At 30.7% G+C, this 20637-nt stretch overlaps 1 protein-coding gene across 1 annotated transcript; it reads right to left on the bottom strand.

Annotated features, from left to right (window-relative positions):
* Positions 1 to 15164: 15164 nt before the first annotated feature.
* On the bottom strand, positions 15165 to 16577 carry LOC130678629 (uncharacterized). Its single transcript, XM_057485971.1, has 3 exons — positions 16564 to 16577; positions 15598 to 15806; positions 15165 to 15469 (listed from the first exon to the last, which is right to left on the bottom strand). Exons 1-3 carry the CDS (start codon positions 16575 to 16577, stop codon positions 15165 to 15167), a joined length of 528 nt encoding a protein of 175 aa, XP_057341954.1.
* Positions 16578 to 20637: the final 4060 nt, after the last annotated feature.

The following is a 20637-nucleotide window of genomic DNA, read 5'->3' as shown; positions in this document are numbered from 1 at the left end:
ATCCATTTAGTACTCAGTATTAAATCCTTCTATCAGTGTAATTTCTTGTTTTTTTTAAATTAGGGGGATTTGTTTGAAAGTTGCGGAACGGAATTAGGAACAATCGGATATTGGGCTAATAGAGAAAATTTTCAATTGCCGAATGTAATTAGTGATGTTGTTGTGTCTAATGGAGACACACTAACTAATAAAATAATAGCACATCAAAAAATAAGATTTTTCGTAATGATTTCCGATGACATTAGCAGATTTCAAAGGATCATCGTTAGGGAAAATCTGACATTAAAAATCAAGACAATGTTTGTATTTAATGAAAATCTCAAGAGCATGGATTATTTGTTTCCCTTTTATCAAAAGACCTCTGAAAATTGTAAAATATACCATTGTTCGATGTCAAAAACTAAAGAAAATACAATTATGTTGATAACATTGAATACGTTTGCTGATTATGCACCGCCATTTTGGTTAAAAATACATGATGTTATTGATAGAAATCACGGTCACTTGCGATATTTTCGAGGTTATTATTCCAAGAAGAATGGGTTTAATTTGAATGGTAGGTTTTATTTATTTAACGAAACTAAATATACCGAGAACCGGATTCGAACCTGCGACTTCAGGAGTTTCGTCAAATATTAAAGCATCTGTTAGTTGAGTCCACTATTAATCTAGTTTTATCCTTGTAAATTTTCAGAACTAAAATTTTTTTTCTCCCCTCCGGGCGAAAAGCGTCAACTTTTCTCCCGCTGTGCGAAACGAAGTTTCCGCTTTCCGCCTCCGTCGAGGAGAAAAATAGTATTTACACCTTGGGCAGTAAATAAGAAAGCCTCAGATCACATGTTTGTTGACCTCGGCTTCGCCTCGGCCAACAATTACATGAGATCTGAGACATTTCTTACTTTACTGCCCGAGGTGTAAAATATACTATAAAGTTCAAGAATTAATCTAGTTTCGTCCGCCCGTAACGCAATTGTTTGTCAAAAGAACAGGTCGAAAACAGCTTAAAATTTTTATGAAAGTTCAATCACAGACCAAGTAGTCCAAATACAGACTAGTTAGATTAAAATTAGATCAAATTTTTCGACCCGGGAACTGCCTGAGCCTGCGGGCCAGCCCCAAAACTTGCCGCTATTTTCGAGCTCAAGAGCTTCTTTCTCTATTCCTCACATTTATTGAGTAACTAACGAAAAATGGAAGGAAAGCAAAAACAAAATTATTTCTTCATTTTGATAATGATTACACAATTAAAGGAACAAAACTTGTTCCTTTAATTGTTTAGCAAAAGTTTGATTGATCACCCAAAAAAATAAACGGTTTCATAGATCAAATAACAAATTTACAGAGTTTTTGGGGGTACATTAAGCTAAGAAAAACCTGTCAACATTAGTCTTTTTATTGATATTTACAAAATAGCGGTTGATTTACTGAAAACCCAAAAATAGTCTTTTTTTGTACTTACTTCTAATGGCGTTTGTAGACTGATATCTCTGCGACTAATTGTCGTGCAAGGCTAAGAAAAAAGCAAATCAAAGCTGAATGAATTTGCTAACCGACATATGCATTAGTTTAGCTAATAAAATTTTTCCACAGCCCGTGGACTTTTTGGAAAGAAAAAAAATTTGGAAAATTTTTGTCTCGCGATATTTCTCATGTTTGCGCAATAGCCGTAACCCTGAAAATTTTTTAATCAAAATGTATCGAAGCAAGCGATTTTAAGGTATAAAATGCTGTTTTAAAAATCTCGATATCTTTTTTTTTCTAATAAGATTCGAATTGTTGAGCTGATCGATGAAAGATTTTGATTGAACGTCAGTGATGAAGAAATGAGTTCCTTCTTTTTTTTAATTTTCAATTTCCTTAGCGGGAAGTTAAAAAGTAATAACTGATATTTATTTTACACAGGTTCAAATATATGTGATAATATAATATTTGATCGTACAAGACATCTAGATGGTTACGCAATAAAAGTATTAAGATCATCACAATATGCTTCAGATGCAGTTGGCCGGGTCGATGAACTAATAACGAAAGACACTAATCATTCTTATGTAACCGCCAAACTAGGATTAACAATGGGAAGCGTAGGAAGGTGGCTAATGTCAACTCTAAATGTATCTTTAAATATAACTTATGTTTTCTCTGGAGGCGATGGGCAACATTTAGCTAATTTGGTGATCGACACATTGCTCTTTAATAATGGAGTAGATCTGGTACTAGCTCCTCTTACATTTATCATTGGCGATAAACTGCCGAATACATTCAATGCATTTTTTCTATCATATCCACTAGAAATTACTCACGACGTTATAGTAACTCACAATCGCGGACTAATGACACCATTGGAAAAAATGTTTGATTTTTACGGCTGGTTAACCATCATTGCAACTACAATTATTATGCTCATGGTATTTGTTGTTGCTTATTTGTCAAACGAAACACAAAATAGCTCAAGATTATGGTTTTCTATCTTTGAGTGCCTGAGACTGCTGATAAATAATTCAATTTATACCCGGATGGACACAGCAAAGATGCGAATATTTTTTTCCGTAATCTTTTTATATTTTCTCATATTACAGGCGACATTTTCTGGCCATCTAGCGGCATTTTTGACAAAACCCGAATACAGAAAAAATGTTGAGACTCTAGATGATCTGGAAGACCCGCGTTATACAGTAATTTATGCTAATAAAATTTGTGAAGATTATATTACAAATCCACTATTGCTAAATAAAATAATATTTGGCGAGAGGAATTGTCATATTGACATGAATGAATCTATTGCTTGTATTGACGATGATCATAATTCAAGACCCTTAATTATTAAATACAAATTACATGTTCCTCAGAATGTTGTTACGTATCATTTCGCATCACTGACAATGCGGGCGAATTGGCCATTGATCGATCGAGTTAATAATCTCATCATGTGGTCGCATCAATCGTTTATTTACGAAAAAGAGCTCGAACGGTTGGAAGAAATGGAATATCGTAGTTTTGGATCAACCAAAGATAAATTTATCAACGAACAATCAACGCATAATTATTACCGACCAATAGAATTTGAAGATGTAACATTTGCATTTATTTTCCTGGCTATCGGTTTGATCGTTTCATTAGCGAGTTTCGGTCTCGAATTGTTGAACGAAATTATTAAAAGTACGTATAAAAAAATATTCTGAGCAATCGTAATTTATATAGGCATTGAAATCTTCCAATTCCGACAACTACTCGAGTACTTGTACGAAAATTTTATATAAATTGTAAAAATAACCCAATAAATGTTTTGTGGATTTAATAAACTATTTGATGTGTTTAGTCAATAAAATATATTATCAACTCTAGTTAACAAATAATATTTTCTATGACGCATTTTACCGTTACTGAAATAAAAATAACATTACGGTAATAAATTATGACTTTCGATAAATATTAAAGTTCGCTAGATTGACGCGATATAAAGTTTTATGCTTGTGGTTTTATGTAATAAAATCCATTTCATTGATTATTTCTTATGACGAGGGGTTTAGTCGTATAGAGAATTCATTTCAAATAAGATTTGAGATAAGTTCAAAAATGGTTTATTTTTTAAATGTTTAGTTGACGACATACCGAAACTAACGAAGCGATTGCAATAAATTATTCAGTTATAACAAAAGACAGTACAGTTGAAGATTATATAAACAGTATATATAAGCTTGGCGTACATTTTGACGATTTCCAATATTTGTATAAATTAATACAGTGGTTGTATGTCATCGCAGCTTGACCATGTATTTGGCGCAATATAATACAGCTTTGATTTTTTTTTTGGGATAATAATATAACTTGCTAGTCACTCATATCAGATTAATATTTAATGTCTGAAAGTATAGCAACGTAGAAATACGAAGTGAAACATATTTATTTTATTCAAAACTTTATGACTATTACGATTTCGATAAAATATTAACGTGTAAGATGAGGTTAAAAAAAATTTAGTTGGCTTTTGGACTCAGAGTCTCCTGATAGTCAGCACTTACAAGTGCATAAATAATTCTTTCAATGACTAAATTAGTTATGATAATAATAATTGTTTGTGGGATTCAAAATTTGGTTATCGGAAAAATAGAAACTACATCTGACGATGGCGTTGATTTATTCAACAATATGATGGTAAATATATGTACATAAATAATCGGCTAATTAATTTCATAATTTCTTATTTTTTCCAATTAGAGGGATTTGTTCGAAAGTTGTGGAACGGAATTAGGAACAATCGGATATTGGGCAAATGGAGAAAATTTCCAATTGCCGAATGAAATTAGTGATGTTGTTGTGCTTCACGGAAACAACTTAACTAATGGAATAATAGCACATCAGAGAATAAGATTTTTTGTAATGATTTCCGATGGCAAAAACGGATTTAGTACGATCATCTCTGAGGAAAATCCGATACTAAAAATTAAAACAATGTTTGTATTTGATAAAGGTCCACCCTGGATAATATTTGATTTGTTTCCGTATTATCAATCTACCTTTGAAAATTGTAAAGTATACCATTGTTCAATGTCAGAAACCGAAGAAAATACAATTGATATAATAACATTGAATACGTTTAGTGATTATGCACCACCGTTTTGGTTAAAAATCGATTTTTATTTTAATGATGATCACGACCACTGGCAATTTTTTGAAGGTCATTATTCTAAGAAGAATGGGTTTAATTTGAATGGTAGGTTTTATTTATTTAACGAAACTAAATATACCGAGAACCGGATTCGAACCTGCGACTTCAGGAGTTTTGTCAAATATTAAAGCATCTGTTATTTGAGTTCGAATTAACGGATCGACATTGGAACGAAATTATTTTGAAGCTCCAAATGTCTGAAAAAAATGTCGGAAAACCGCCTGAGCCCGCGGGCCAGCCCCAAAACTTGCCTCTTTTGAGCTCAAAAGCTGCTTTCACGGAAAGAACCAGATTGGACTGGGTACAATGTCAGATTGTACTGAGCCCCATCTGTTGAGAAAAAAATTTTTACATTGGACCTGCTACAATCTACATTGTAGTGGCTGCAATGTTCATTTAACTCAGTCCTATCCGAGATTGTACCCAGTTCCATCTGAGATCGGACTGCGTAAAATTGGACTGAGTCAAATCTCACATGGTAGTGGCTACCATCTTACATTATACTCAGTTCAATCTACAGGATAGTAACCACTCCTATGTTACGGATAGGACCTATTTAAATCTAACATTTATCCAGTTACCATGCAGCATTTAACTGGCTACAATGTAAGATGGGACTCAGTACTCATATGAAAGGGTCTTGTAGAAGAATTATTTAAGTTTTCAAAGCCACCCCTCGATTGACCGTGCGATCATTAGTAGCTGAGATATCGATGATCATAGCCAAGAATCCTTTTTTGTTTGTAGACTGATATCTCTGCGACAAATTGTCGTGCAAGGCTAAGAAAAAAGCAAATTGAAGCTGAATGAATTTGCTAACCGACCTATGCATTGGCGTAGCTAACAAAATTTTTCCACGGCCCGTGGACTCTTTGGAATAAAAAAAAAATTTGGAATATTTTTGTCTCGCGATATTTCTCATGTTTGCGCAATAGCCGTAGCCCTGAAAATTTTTAATCAAAATGTATCGAAGCAAGAGATTTAAAGCTATAAAATGCTTTTTTCAAAAATCTCGATATCTTTTTTTTTTTCTAATAAGATTCAAATTGTTGACCTGATTGATGAAAGTTTTCGTTTGAACGTCAGTGGTTAAAAAATACCTTCCTTTTTTTTTTTTAGTAATTTTCAATTTCCTTAGCGGGAAGTTAAAAAGTAATAACTGATATTTATTTTACACAGGTTCAAATATATGTGATAATATAATATTTGATCGTACAAGACATCTAGATGGCTACGCAATAAAAGTACTAAGAGCATCACAATATGCTTCAGACGCAGTCGGCCGGGTCGATGAACTAATAACGAAAGACACTAATTATTCATATGTAATCAACAAACTAGGATTATCGATGGGAAGCGTAGGAAGGTGGCTAATATCAACTCTAAATGTATCTTTAAATATAACTTATGTTTTCTCTGGAGACGATGTAGAACAATTAACTAATTTGATCCGCGACGTATTGCTTATCAATGATGGAATAGATCTAGTACTAGCTCCCCTTATATATGTCGTTAGCGATAAACTGCCGGATATATTCGATACGTATTTTTTATCATATCCACTAGAAATTACTCACGACATTATAGTAACCCACAATCGCGGACTAATGACACCATTGGAAAAAATTTTTAATTTTTACGGCTGGTTAACCATCATTGCAACAACAATTATTATGCTTATGGTATTTTTTGTTATTTACTTAGCAAACAAAACACAAAATAGCTCAACATTATCGTTTTCTATCTTTGAGTGCCTGAGACTGCTGATAAATAATTCAATTTATACCCGGACGGACACGGCAAAGATGCGAATATTTTTTTCCGTAATCTTTTTATATTTTTTAATATTACAGGCGACATTTTCTGGCCATCTGGCGGCATTTTTGACAAAACCCGAATACAGAAAAAATGTTGAGACTCTAGATGATCTGGAAGACCCGCGTTATACAGTAATTTATGCAAATAATCATTGTAAAGATTACATTACAAATCCACTATTGCTAAATAAAACGATATTTGGCGACTGGAAAAATTGTCATATTGACATGAATGAATCTATTGCTTGTATTGGCAGTTATACACATTTAATTCACTTAGTTATTAAATACAAATTACATGTACCTCAGAATGTTGTTACGTATCATTTCGCATCACTGACTATGCGTGCTAATTGGCCATTGATCGATCGAGTTAATAATCTCGTCATGTGGTCTCACCAATCATCTATTTACGAAAAAGAGATCGAATTGTTGGAAGAAATGTTATATCGTAGTTTTGGATTAACCAAAGATAAATTTATCAACGAACAATCAACGCATAATTATTATCGACCGATAGAATTTGAAGATGTAACCTTTGCATTTATTTTCCTGGCTTTCGGTTTGATCGTTTCATTAGTGAGTTTCGGTCTCGAATTGTTAAACGAAATTATTAAAAGTACGTATAAAAAAATATGGAGAACAATTGTAATTTATATACGCATTGAAATCTTCCAATTCCGACAACTACTCGAGTACTTGTACGAAAATCTTATATAAATTGTAAAAATAACCGAATAAATGTTTTGTGGATTTAATAATCTATTTGATGTGTTTAGTCAATAAAATATATTATCAACTCTAGTTAACAAATAATTTTTTCTATGACGCATTTAACCGTTACAGAAATAAAAATAACATTGATGGAAATAAATTATGACTTTCGATCAATATCAACGTTTGCTAGATTGGCGCGATATAAAGTTTTATACTTGTGTTTTTATTTAATAAAAACCTTTTCATTGCTTATTTCTAATGAAGAGAAGTTCAGTGTCATATGGAGAACCCATTTCAAATTAGGTTTAAGATAAGATCAAAAATGAATAATTTTTTAAATGTTGAGTTGACGACATACCGAAACTAACGATGCGATTGCGATAAATTATGCAGTTATAACAAAAGACAGTACAGTTGAAGATTATATAAACAGTATATATAAGCTTAGCATATATTTTGGCGATTTCCAATATTTTTTTTTAGATGAACCGTTTTCTTATAATCATGCCTTGAACATTAGAGTGGGCCAAAAATCCGCTTTTTGGTAATTTTCATTATTATTAACAAAAATATTTATCCTCGTACGAAAAAAAAATTTTTCGGAAATCAAAAAAAATTTTAGGTCGATATCTTAGGCTCGCCAAATCCCGCTGAAGTTAGAAGTTGTTTAAAATTTTTTTTCCAACACATTTTGTTCGGAAATTTAATTCTCTACAAAAAAAGGTCCCACAATAAAATTACGTAAAGTTGATAGTTACTCAGATAATTGCAATTTTGCTCTAAAAAATGAAATTTTTCAAGATATTATTACTTTTTCAGGGTAAAAAATAAATTTTATCATAAAAATTTCGTAGGAAATTCTATTTTCTACAAAACAGACCTAATAAAAATTAATTCAAAGTTGATAGTTACAAAGATAATAGCAATTCTCGGTGAAAACCACCAAATAACGAGAAATGTGACTATCTAAACATAAAACTGGCAGTTTCTGAATATCTATAAATCTCAAGTTTTTACCAGAAGACCAATTCTGTAAGAAATTTGATTTTACATGAAATTTATATGATAAAATTCATATTTTACCCTGAAGAAGTGATAATATCTTGAAAAATTATATTTTTTAGAACAAAATTGCAATTATCTCAGTAACTATCAACTTTATGTAATTTTATTATAGAAGCTTTAATGTAGAGAATTAAATTTCCGATCAAACTAAAATAGAAAAAAATTTTCAAACAACTTCTAACTTTAACGGGATTTGGCGAGCCTAAGATATCGACCTAAAATTTTTTTTGTTTTCCGAAAAATTTTTTTTTCGTACAAAGAAAAATATTTTTGGTATTAATAATGAAAATTCAAAAAAAGCGTATTTTCGGCCCACCCTATTGAACATTGGTATGATTTTACAATTTGATTGTTCAACTTTGAAATTTTGTAATTAATGTAAGAACCAGTTTCCGAAAAAAAGCCAATGAATATTCTTGAAGGAAATTAAATGCTCTACAAAAAAGTCTTGTATCAATTTTTGCTAAATTCACTCCTTCGAAAGTCTCAAGGTTGAAGTGGAGTCAAAACGTCTTCAATAACCGGAATAACTTTTGAACGTTTAAATCATTGCCAAAAATCTTTTTGTTTTCAAAACAGTATATATAAGCTTGGCATATATTTTTACGATTTCCAATATTTTTATGAATTAACACAGTGATTATATGTACACAGTTTGAGTATGTACTTGGCACAATATAAAACAGCGTGTTGTTTTGTTCGGGATAATAATAGAACTTGCTAGTCACTCATATCAGATTAATAATTAACGTTTGAAAGTATAGCAACGTAAAAATACGAAGTGAAACATTTTTATTTTATTTGAAACTTGATTACTATCACGATTTCAATAAAATATTAACGTGTAAGCTGAGGTCAAAAAAAAATTTAGTTGGCTTTTGGACTCAGAGTCTCCTAGTCAGCACTTACAAGTGCATAAATAATACTTCCAATGACGAAATTAATAGTAATAATAATAATGATTGTTTGTGGGATTCAAAATTTGGTTATTGGAAGAATAGAAACTACATCTGAAGATGGCGTTGATTTATTCAACAATATGATGGTAAATAAATGTATGTAAATAATCGGCAAATTAATTTCATAATTTCTTATTTTTTTCAATTAGAGGGATTTGTTCGAAAGTTGCGGAACGGACTTAGGAACAATCGGATATTGGACTAATGGAGAAAATTTCCAATTGCCGAATGAAATTAGTGATGTTGTTTTGTTTAAAGGAAGCAAACTAACTAATGAAATATTAGCACATCGAAAAATAAGATTTTTCGTAATGATTTTCGATAACAATACCGAATTTAGTATGCACATCTTTGAGAAAAATCCGGCACTAAAAATCAAGACAATGTTTGTGTTTGATAAAGATCTATCTTGGAGTATATTTGATTTGTTTCCCCTTTATCAAAAGGCCTTTGAAAATTGTAAAGTATACCATTGTTCAATGTCAAAAACCGAAGAAAATACAATTGACATGATGACATTGAATACGTTTGCTGATTATGCACCGCCACTTTGGTCAAAAATCTATGATGGTTTTTCTAATTATCACGACCACTGGCGATTTTTTCTAGGTCATTATTCCAAGAAGAATGGGTTTAATTTGAATGGTAGGTTTTATTTATTCAACGAAAATAAAAAATTCAGGAGTTTCATTAAATATTAAAGCATCTGCACTGAAAAAAAAGTATTTTTCCTCCCGGTTAATATTTTGTTCTGGTAGCAATACTGGTTTTCTTGTGAAGATCCGAACGTTTTTCTCGTAACGAATATGAGAATAATTCATGTAATTTGACTCTGAGGGTGACTTAAGGGGTAGTTAGGGGTGTCCTACAATTTCCGGTGGACGTGCGAAACATTTCAGAAATCTACGTCCAGTCGATTTTTTACTTTTCATTTCTTTTTTTTTCATTTTCGATTTGCGACAAACGTTCCGATCTTCAGGTACATAATAGTATGACGTTTTGATTCCACAAGAAAACTCGTGATTGCTAGGGGAATTATACCAGTTTACTTAAGGAATACTGGATCGATAATACTTTGGATTCCGGGAGGATAAATACTTTTTTTCAGTGTGTTATTTGAGTTAAAATTAACGGATCGACATTGAAACGAAATGATTTTGTGGCTCTAAATGTCTGATAAAAATATCTAAAAACCGACTGAGCCTGCGGATCAGCTCCTAAACTTGCCGCTATTTTCGAGCTTAAGATCTTCTTTCTCTATTTCTCACATTTACTGAGTAACTAACGCAAAAATGGAACAAAAGTAAAAACAAAATTATATTTTCATTGTGATGATGATTACACGTGGCTTATAAAGTTTGAGAGCTGATTAGATTTTAGGATCAATCTATCGAGTGCATTACAAAATATTCAAAAAAAACTCTTTTGAAATAGTTTATTTTTGAAATATCTCCAAATATACTGTACCGAATATGCTCAATTTCTCACAAGCTATTAGAATCAATGAGCCACTTCAAACGCTACTTTTAAAAGCCAAATCGGTTCAACCGTTCAAAAGTTATAGAATATTCACATGCGTACGTACGTACGTAGATACATGCATACATACACTCGAGCGTCCCCCTGAAATTCGTAAAAATGGCTTCCTAGAACCTCAAAACGTCGAGATCTGTTGAAAACTCGATTTTCAAAAATCTGGATTAAAACAATAACTTCCTGAATTTTTCGAAAATCATCGATTTTCTTAGCGGGAAGTTAAAAAGTAATAACCGATATTTGCTTTAAACAGGTTCAAATATATGTGATAATATAATGTTTGATCGTACAAGACATCTAGATGGCTACGCAATAAAAGTATCAAGAGCATCACTATCTGCTTCAGATGCAGTCGGCCGGGTTCATGAACTAATAACGAAAGACACTAATTATCGTTATGTAATCAAAAAACTAGGATTACCGATGGGAAGCGTAGGAAGGTGGCTAATATCAACTCTAAATGTTTCATTACGTATAACTTATGTTTTCCCTAGAATCGATGGGAAACATTCAGCTTATTTGATCAACGACACAAAGCTCTATAATAATGAAGCGGATCTGATGTTAGCTGCCAGTACATTTATCCTTGCCGATAAGCCGCCGCATACATTCAATATGTTTTATTTATCATATCCACTAAAAATTTTTCACGACGTTATAGTAACTCACAATCGCGGACTAATGACACCATTGGAAAAAATGTTTAATTTTTACGGCTGGTTAACCATCATTGCAACCACAATTATTATGCTTATGGTATTTGTTGTTACTTATTTATCAAACAAAACACAGAATAGCTCAAGATTATCGTTCTCTATCTTTGAGTGCCTGAGACTGCTGATAAATAATTCAATTTATACCCGGACAGACACAGCAAAGATGCGAATATTTTTTTCCGTAATCTTTTTATATTTTCTCATATTACAGGCGACATTTTCTGGCCATCTGGCGGCATTTTTGACAAAACCCGAGTACAGAAAAAATGTTGAGACTCTAGATGATCTAGAAGACCCGCGTTATACAGTAATTTATGCTAATAATCTTTGTAAAGATTATATTACAAATCCACTATTGCTAAATAAAACAATATTTAGCGAGATGAATTGTCCTATTGAGAAGAATGAATCTATTGCTTGTATTGTCATTGATCCACAGTTAAGACGCTTAATTATTAAATACAAATTACATGTACCTCAGAATGTTGTTACGTATCATTTAACATCACTGACAATGCGTACTAATTGGCCATTGAGCGATCGAGTTAATAATCTCATCATGAGGTCTCATCAATCATTTATTTACGAAAAAGAGCTTGAACGCTTGGATGAAATGGAATATCGTAGTTTTGGATTAACCAAAGATAAATTTATCAACGAACAATCAACGCATAATTATTACCGACCGATAGAATTTGAAGATGTAACCTTTGCATTTATTTTCCTGACTATCGGTTTGATCGTTTCATTAGTGAGTTTCGGTCTCGAATCGTTATACGAAATCATTAAAAATACGTATAAAAAAATATGGAGAGCAATTGCAATTTATATACGCATTGAAATCTTCCAATTCCGACAACTAGTAGAGTACTTGTACGATAATTTTATATAAATTGTAAAAATAACTCGATAAATGTTTTGTGGATTTAATAAACTATTTGATGTTTTTAGTCAATAAAATATATCATCAAGTCTAGAATATTTACATACGTACGCACGTACGTACACACATACATATACTCGGACATAATCTTGAAATTAGTCAGAATAGCTTCCTAGAACCTTAAAACGCCTAGATCTGTTAGAAATTCGATTTTCGAAAGTCAGACCGAAACCAATAGCTTCCCTTTTTTTTTTAATATTTTCAATTTTCTTAGCGAGAAGTTGAAAATTTAGAAAACCTATAAATTACATCAACAATCATCGCCTATAATCATAAATAATAAACTTAGTAACTCATGAGAATAATTTCCATAACTTTCAAAATTATATTGTATCAATAACTGCTCCAGAAATGAACCCTAATTGATCATTAATTGTAATAACTCATGATTATAATGTTATCAATCATTTATTGTAAAATAATAAATAACCTTCGATAATAAAAGTAGTTGTTAATTATTTATTATTAGTACTAATTGCAAGCAGTATATCATGTTGAACCACACTGTTAATTGCCTTAATTATTAGCTCTATTCTGTAGCAATTACCCCCGGATTACCTTACACTTTTTACTTTATCTCCAGCAGCATATTTTGACCCCTTTGCCCCACCATGTCCCACTTAAATCCCACTACTGCCAGCATATAGTAGGGAGCCAACTATTTCTTCAAGTTTTTCATTGACCTTTCCAGTTTGACACCGTTTTGTCTCATTCTTAAAAGTTATATACTTAAATACTATCACATATATATACATATATATATCTGTACTCTTAATCCCTCGTATATACCATTTATATATTATACAGCTGACACAAAACAAGTCTTGTCTTTATAAAAGAGACTATTACGTTCCATCACCTATGTAACATAACTGAACCATTCATCCTGTCATTCTGTGCCATAGTCAGTGTTGAACTATACTAAATACTTATATTCTATACTATTCGTGAAGAGCTAAGTGAACTTGACACGAATCGAGCGAGGTCGTAGATGCCTATGTCGATTAGTAAATACCGGAAATGCTTTTATGTTACTTGCGATTTTTTCTTTACTTTTTTTTTAGTTTTCAATAGAATTTTTTTTTATCAATCATTGACGCCATTTTCTTTTTCGGGCAGTAATTCGGCCATTGAAAGAAATGTTCAGTTTTGTTATTTTGATTGTTTCATATAATAGATGTATTGAGTCTAAATAAATATAACTTTTTTTTTGTAAATTTTGGACCCTAAAAACTCACACTGTCTGTGTGTAGGCAACTAAAAGTGAAGTAGACATCTGGTGGTCAAATTCGAAGCTGTTCTATGGTGGGTAGAAAAAAGAAGTAAAAATAGCTGTGCCTATAAAATGGTTTTTTGATATAACTTCTATTAACAATTGTCAAAATAATAGTTTCCATATTGGCAGAGTGCGCGACGAAACCGACATCTGTCGACCGCTTTAAATCATCCTCAAAAAGCACAGAGAGAATACGGAAAGTTTTTATAAACACATAATTAAAATTTTTAAAGATCGCAAAATATATGTGTGATACCACATTTGAAAGGTGGAAAATTATAGAGTAGATTGTACTGAAAAAAATAAGTATAAAAAATTTTAATAAATACAAAATAAATATTATTTTGAACGACATAAGGTTAGCTTGTAATAATAATAATAACAACAATAATAGTCATAATAACAAATGAGTTAAAATAATTATAATTATATTTTTTTCAAAGTTAAAATTATTAATTTGTATTAAGTAAATAAATTAAAGTGATTTCAATTATTCGTTATTTTAAATTTTAAAACTCAATAATTAAAAATACTTTGTGTTAAAAATTTGTAATTTAAAAAATTCCCGGTAATAATTTTTAGCCAAAGATGAACATCATGGATGGAAATGTATAAAACTTGCAATTACTATTTCTGTCAGTATTTTTGCAATTAACAATACAACCACTGCTTGTTCTTATTTTTTAACACTGCTTTCATTTAGCTATTCACAAGACAAGTGCGATTTAACGCGTATTTCGTCCACTGTAGGCGCTACAATCGATTCGATTGTCCCCACCCTATACTCCGCACCCTGCCAAAAGCAGTTTTTTTCAGCACTCTCGAAAGTAGTGTAACTTTTGAAAACGGATCTTGAGAGGCGTGGTAAAAATTTTTGTAACCAATAGCCAGCGATAACCTGCATTCACTAACATACCTAAATAAAACTTTTTTATGTGCATATTCCCGCGAAATTTTAAAATGTACGGGAAAATAACAAAAAAGGAAACAATGAATTATAATATATTTGTTGCCATAACAATCATATGATATGACTAATTATTACCAATAATTAATAAAAACAAGTATTAACTACGTTCTACAGTAGTATTGCATTTTAATTTTTAATAAAGGTTAGGCTATGTTTTTATTTACTAACCATGTCAGACTTCTAGCTTACCGACTCACATTCATTTACCACGCAATTATAAAAAAGACCGCCCATCACCAATTTCCCCTCAATTCCTTCAAAAAAACAAAATAGAGTGGGGGACTCATTTAAGGGAAAGGTAACTTTGAAAAGCGCAACTTTATTGAGCGTCTACTGTAATCGTATTCGATTGACTCAAAAACTTACTACATTTGCGCAATAAAGATGAGTAGAATTTATTAAAAAAACAAAAAAATTATGCAAGCCTTCATTTATTTCATCAATTCAATTTATAAATATAAATTATACAAAATAATTCCTGATATTTAATCAGAAAATATTACGGTGATAATTGATTGTCAATATATTGAGGGATCAAAACTTCTGCTCTGACTTTGAAACAACTGAGAACATTATCATTATTATCAATTAACGACAGTTTAACAACAAATTCAACATTCGGAACAGCTGCATCTATCACAGGCATACTCAGCTGATAAGTTCTTGTATCAAGTGCTTGCAGGGGAAATGTTTCGCCATATGCAAGAGTGCTAACAGAATTTTTTTCGGGAATTGAGTACGGAAGGGTTAAGAATCCAAAGGCAGTAAGTTTAGCTTCTGGTCTCAATGAGGTGGTATAATTAACTAAACAAAAAAGAAAGCCATTTTTAAATTATACGCTCGCATGATATCAAGTTAAATAATGTACATTTAAATTTGGCAAAATGAAATGAAGTAAATATACAATTGGTTTAATTAATTAATTTTCTCACCTGCTGTAAAGTCCCAGTATGCATTAACATTGAACCCTTTGTAAAATGGGCATGGTTCAATATCACAATTTTCAACGTTCAAATTTTCAGGCACTGGTTCATTATTGTCGCAGGGCGTAAATTTTGTCAACTGGAGCGAAGCAGCCACGCAGAATGACACAATGATAAATGCTTTGGAATAAAAATTTTGTCTAATTACGAATAGATAACTCAATTAACCTATTTTTACTAATCTATACATAGTAAACTTTAAAATAAGACATTTGAAAATTGATGCTAATGAAAGTCCACGATTATGATCTTAACATTGTAAATTTTACGCGGGAGCTGAAATGTTCTACTTTCTTTCCTTGGTGTGTAATGTTCTGTATTTCTTCCCAAAGGACAAAACACGTTTGTTTCTGCTCGCTAACCGAAGGCATTCTTAATTTACGCATTAATTAATATTTGTCCGCGGTATTGACATTGGAACTTATAATTTCGATGCTGGTATTATGAAAATTAGATTTATTATGCATAAAGAACTATTCAACTAGCAATTAAGCTAGTGTATTTTAGACAATGAGTAAATTTTTTATCAAATAATAAGCGAAGAACGAATCAATTAGTGATTATTTAAGTACAAGTACTAGCAATATAATAATAATAATAATAATAATAAAGTAGACATACCTTTAGCGATCATTTTTCTTGACGGTCTCAGAAAGTCAACTGTGAATTCCTACGCCGGTGGGTATTAATATATATTAAAAATGATGATCTATATAGGGGGCTAAAGCTATTTTGAAAAACATCCAAGTACTGCGTGGACACTTGGTGACCATGGATTAGATAATTTATCAATTAATACAAAATACAATAAACTTATCTGATTGATTTATTAGACGTTTCTCTGTTCGAAGCATAGGGAGTTTAAACTATCTCATCAAATTCTTTTGTCAAAAAACCTATTCATATCATTATTACCAAGTTGATATCATTTTAAGTAATGCCCCTGAGGTAATAAAGTAATCATCGACTTTGAACTTAATTACATTACTCGTAATAATCTATAATCTTTAATTTATATCTCAATATGTCATAATAATAATGTGTTTATTAAGCATAATGCTACTTTAATTTCTCAAAAACTTGCAATAAACATCATCTTTTTGTACACATAAATCGTTAATTTATATCAATATTTAACATTACATAACTTTTCAGTGATCATTTAAAGCATGATAATCTTCTTTCATTTTTTGTTATATTCGGTAATTGATTGTACCACTTGAAGCGTTATATATTAAGAAGGTTCGATACTAATTTTCGAAAAAATACCAAAATTCTGAAATATTTTTTATTGAAAGAGTTATAAAAAAAGGATCACTGTTCAAATTTCAAATCGATCCACTACATCGTTTTCGAGAAGTAAATTTTCAAAATTCGTTCTTATACACGAGCGTAAATGGGAGTCATTTTTCAAAGTGCTATAGTTTTTGCTACAATAATACCATCGCTATAAATTATTTAGTATCAAATAATTAAACATTTCTGAACACATGAATATTTTTTTTTTAATCATGGGTTCGTTATTAAATTATTAATGAAATAAGAGGCGAATTTTAGTTAATCACGTCACAGGTGTCGTGAATCTAAAGAACGACGGCAACAGCGTAAAATGACACAACCGCGGGAAATTTGAATAGCTAGTAATCATTCGTGTGGGACCTGAGCTTGAACTAGTAATAAACCTTGTGACCAACAATAGTACACAAAAAAATTACTCAACACTAGCGCGCTGTTGCCGTACTTCCGCGTTTATTTTTTAATCACTTATTTCATAAAAAAAAATTATTTTATTCAAAAGAAATTTTTTTTATGATTCAATGAAATTATAATGAAAGTATATTGTATTAATTCCTAAAAGTAAGTCAATTCATAACATATTCTATTAATGAAATTTTGGTGTCTAGAAGTTATAATCTTGCAAAAATACGATAGAAAATTCACGAGATCCCCGAGAGAGATAATTGGTATCGAACCCCCTTAAAGATTTTTCTGCTGTATATGTTTTTGTTCGATTAATATTTAAAAGTGAGCTATGGCGTGTATAGTAATTATGTCTTTCACTTATTAGTTCTATTTGACTGCACAAATAAGATGGTACAAAATCATTAATTTGTTTTATAAATTAATATACACGTATTATATATCATTCTCTGCTTCACAGATAACAAGCCTAAAGTATGTAACATATCCCTAATTCTTGTATATTTATTTACATTTAATATTAAACGCATATGTCATCATGAAATAAATAAGAAAATCGGATAGGGAAATAAATAAAAAAACAGTATTTTGTGTATTTTGAAATTGTTTATTAATCTATATAAAATAAAATATATGTGAATGCATTAATTAAAATTATTGCAATCTCCATTATTTAATACACAGTAACAATTTATCCATTTTCATTAAAACGCACTTCTTTATTACATATCTTCACTTGATTGTTTTCTTTGTTTTCGAGTCAACAATAAATATTTATATTTATTTCTGCATATATTTATATTTTTTAGTCGGAGATTAACAACAATACTTTATTTTTTGTGCACGATGCTCGCGGAATGGCAAATATTTGTTTTTTTTTTTTTTTTTTAATTAAAAATTAATTAAATTAATCAATCAGTTAATTGATAATAATTATATAGCTAAGCATTTGCTTGTTTAACATTAAAAATATATTTACAATTTTCATTTTTACACTCTTTTAATTTTTTATATTTATTATTTTCATTATAATATATATGTATATATATTTATCTTTTATAATTTATTTTTAATAATTATCAATTTCTATGATTTATAATCTCGAAATTCACCATATTAACTTATTATATTGAATATAGTTTTTTTTTTTTAATAATCTTATAATTTGTTTAATTTTTTCGCTCATTTTTTCTATAATTATTTTTTTTAGACTTAAATTTTTATGATCATTATAATTTTATTGTAATTATTTACATTAGTGATTGGTAACATGGTGATGTAATTAATTATAATTTCGATGAGTCAATGATAATAATAATGATATTTGTCTGATTAGGGAGAATGTCCTGCCATTGTAACAAAATAGCTTTCAACAATGAGTGTGATTGGTTCACGTACCGTTTAGCGAGTGTTGCCAACACACGAATGTCTTAATGGAATTCGTCTGTACGATATCGTGATGGTTAACTTAACTACAGAATTTATTTCATGTAAGTCAGGCCTGAAGAATAGTCAGCCTCATAAAATTTTGCATTAAAATACAATTCATTCTGATTGGTCAAAAATGTCATTTAATATATATTGAGTCACTACTTTTTATATTTAATCATGAAATTTTAGTAAAATGGGTGGAGTATATCCCTACCCAATGATTCAAGCCACTAACGAATCTGTTACCTCCCTCTTTCATGACGTCACTTTGAATTTTACTGCCTTATTAACATAACCAAAATGTCTAGGATGCGCATGCGCATTTGATTAATCAGCACACGCATGAGCAGAGCAATGCAAGGTTAGCTAAATTTTATAACCTTACATATTTCTATTAATTGATACGAAATAACACGAAAGTTGACGTTTATTTCTTAAGGAGTTTTGTTAAGTGAATAGTATTAACCCTTTCCCGATTTGGAGTCTCGAGGAATCTGGGTGTGAGCTGTGTGGGGATAAAACTAATCACAGTAAGGCTGTATGAGTATCGGTTCAATCGTATTAGTGCATGCGTGCGCCCCCTTCTACTATTTTTTCTGCCCCTTCTCTATTAAATAGCTAGCGTTCTCTCACTTGAAAACGAAGACGTACGATCCAAATTAAGAGTAGGGATTCAAGGTCAACCGGAAAAGAATTAAGTAACAGAAGACGCCATTGTTATATTGAATTGACAACACTCGTGTAAGGTTATATTGTTCACCTATGGCTTAAATTTTCGAATATACTCGTTCCCGGAAAATGCGTCTTAATCCAATCTCATTTCATAATAAAAAAATGAAATTTTCGTCAGTTAAAACCATTACAGTATACAATACGAGGAAACAAAATTTTTTTTCAACTTAGTAGTATCTTTCCATAATAACTATTGCTCCTGTTACAATGGCAGCACTTCTTCCCTGTGATTTTTTTGTTATTGTTGTGATCGTCAAAAAATGTTCATTACTTTTACACAATAGATCGTTTTCTTGTATTTTCTATATGATCAATTTGAAGTATTCTTATAATTTCATGATATCTTTATAAATTTTTGATATATTATGGCATTACTTCCTAATTAATCTAGAAGACTTTTCTAACTATTTCCGAAAATGAATGTTTTCTTAATTGAGTTCAATGTACTGATAGAATGTCTTTTGTTGTTTTTTTTTGTTTGTTTCTTTGTATAATTTTGTTTTGCAACTAATCATAAAAGTGACTAATCAGAAAAATTTATAATTGACAAAAGTGTGGTAAAGTATCCGAAAATTTTCGCTAAATAGATTTTTTTATTTCAATTATTATTATCATCATGACTTTAAAGTATTGTTTTATAAAATTGTTTAATTGTTTAATGTAATGCAAAAATAGACGTTAATTGTTAATAGAAACAATTGAGTAATTAACAGTATTTAAAACTTTTTCAAATATCCCATGTAACAATCTTATTTAAATCTTGCGTCAATTTGGTCACTAGTGTTTTAGTTGTCTAGGTCTTTGTCCGAGTGTAAATCTTGTTGCAGATATTGGTGAAATGTTTTTAATTGCAAATCTTGTGCAGGAATTACAAGAAAACTGTGTTAACGTTGTATCTAAAGAATTGTGCAAGCTAACACATAGCTCGTTGTTCAAATTTCTTACGCATTTCTTGCGCAAAACTTACGCCAGAAATTTCTTAAAGATGCTCACGCATGACTTGCGCCAGATTTGCTCAACAAGCGCTATATCTATATCGTAAGCCAAAGGAAGGGGTAAAGTGGCAGATAGTTATATCGCGCATCTTGAGCAAATCTGGCGCAGGTCATGTGTGAGCATCTTTAC

This window comes from Microplitis mediator, chromosome 1, assembly GCF_029852145.1.
Source record: "Microplitis mediator isolate UGA2020A chromosome 1, iyMicMedi2.1, whole genome shotgun sequence".
Taxonomy (NCBI): domain Eukaryota; kingdom Metazoa; phylum Arthropoda; class Insecta; order Hymenoptera; family Braconidae; genus Microplitis; species Microplitis mediator.
The sequence above is the reverse complement of the archived record's forward strand: the minus strand, read 5'-3'. Positions and strand labels throughout refer to the sequence as shown.

Coding starts and splice junctions, on each gene's coding strand:
- LOC130678629 (XM_057485971.1), bottom strand. Junction 15,470..15,597: donor ATACTGGGACTTTACAGCAG/GTGAGAAAATTA, acceptor TTTTTTGTTTAG/TTAATTATACCACCTCATTG.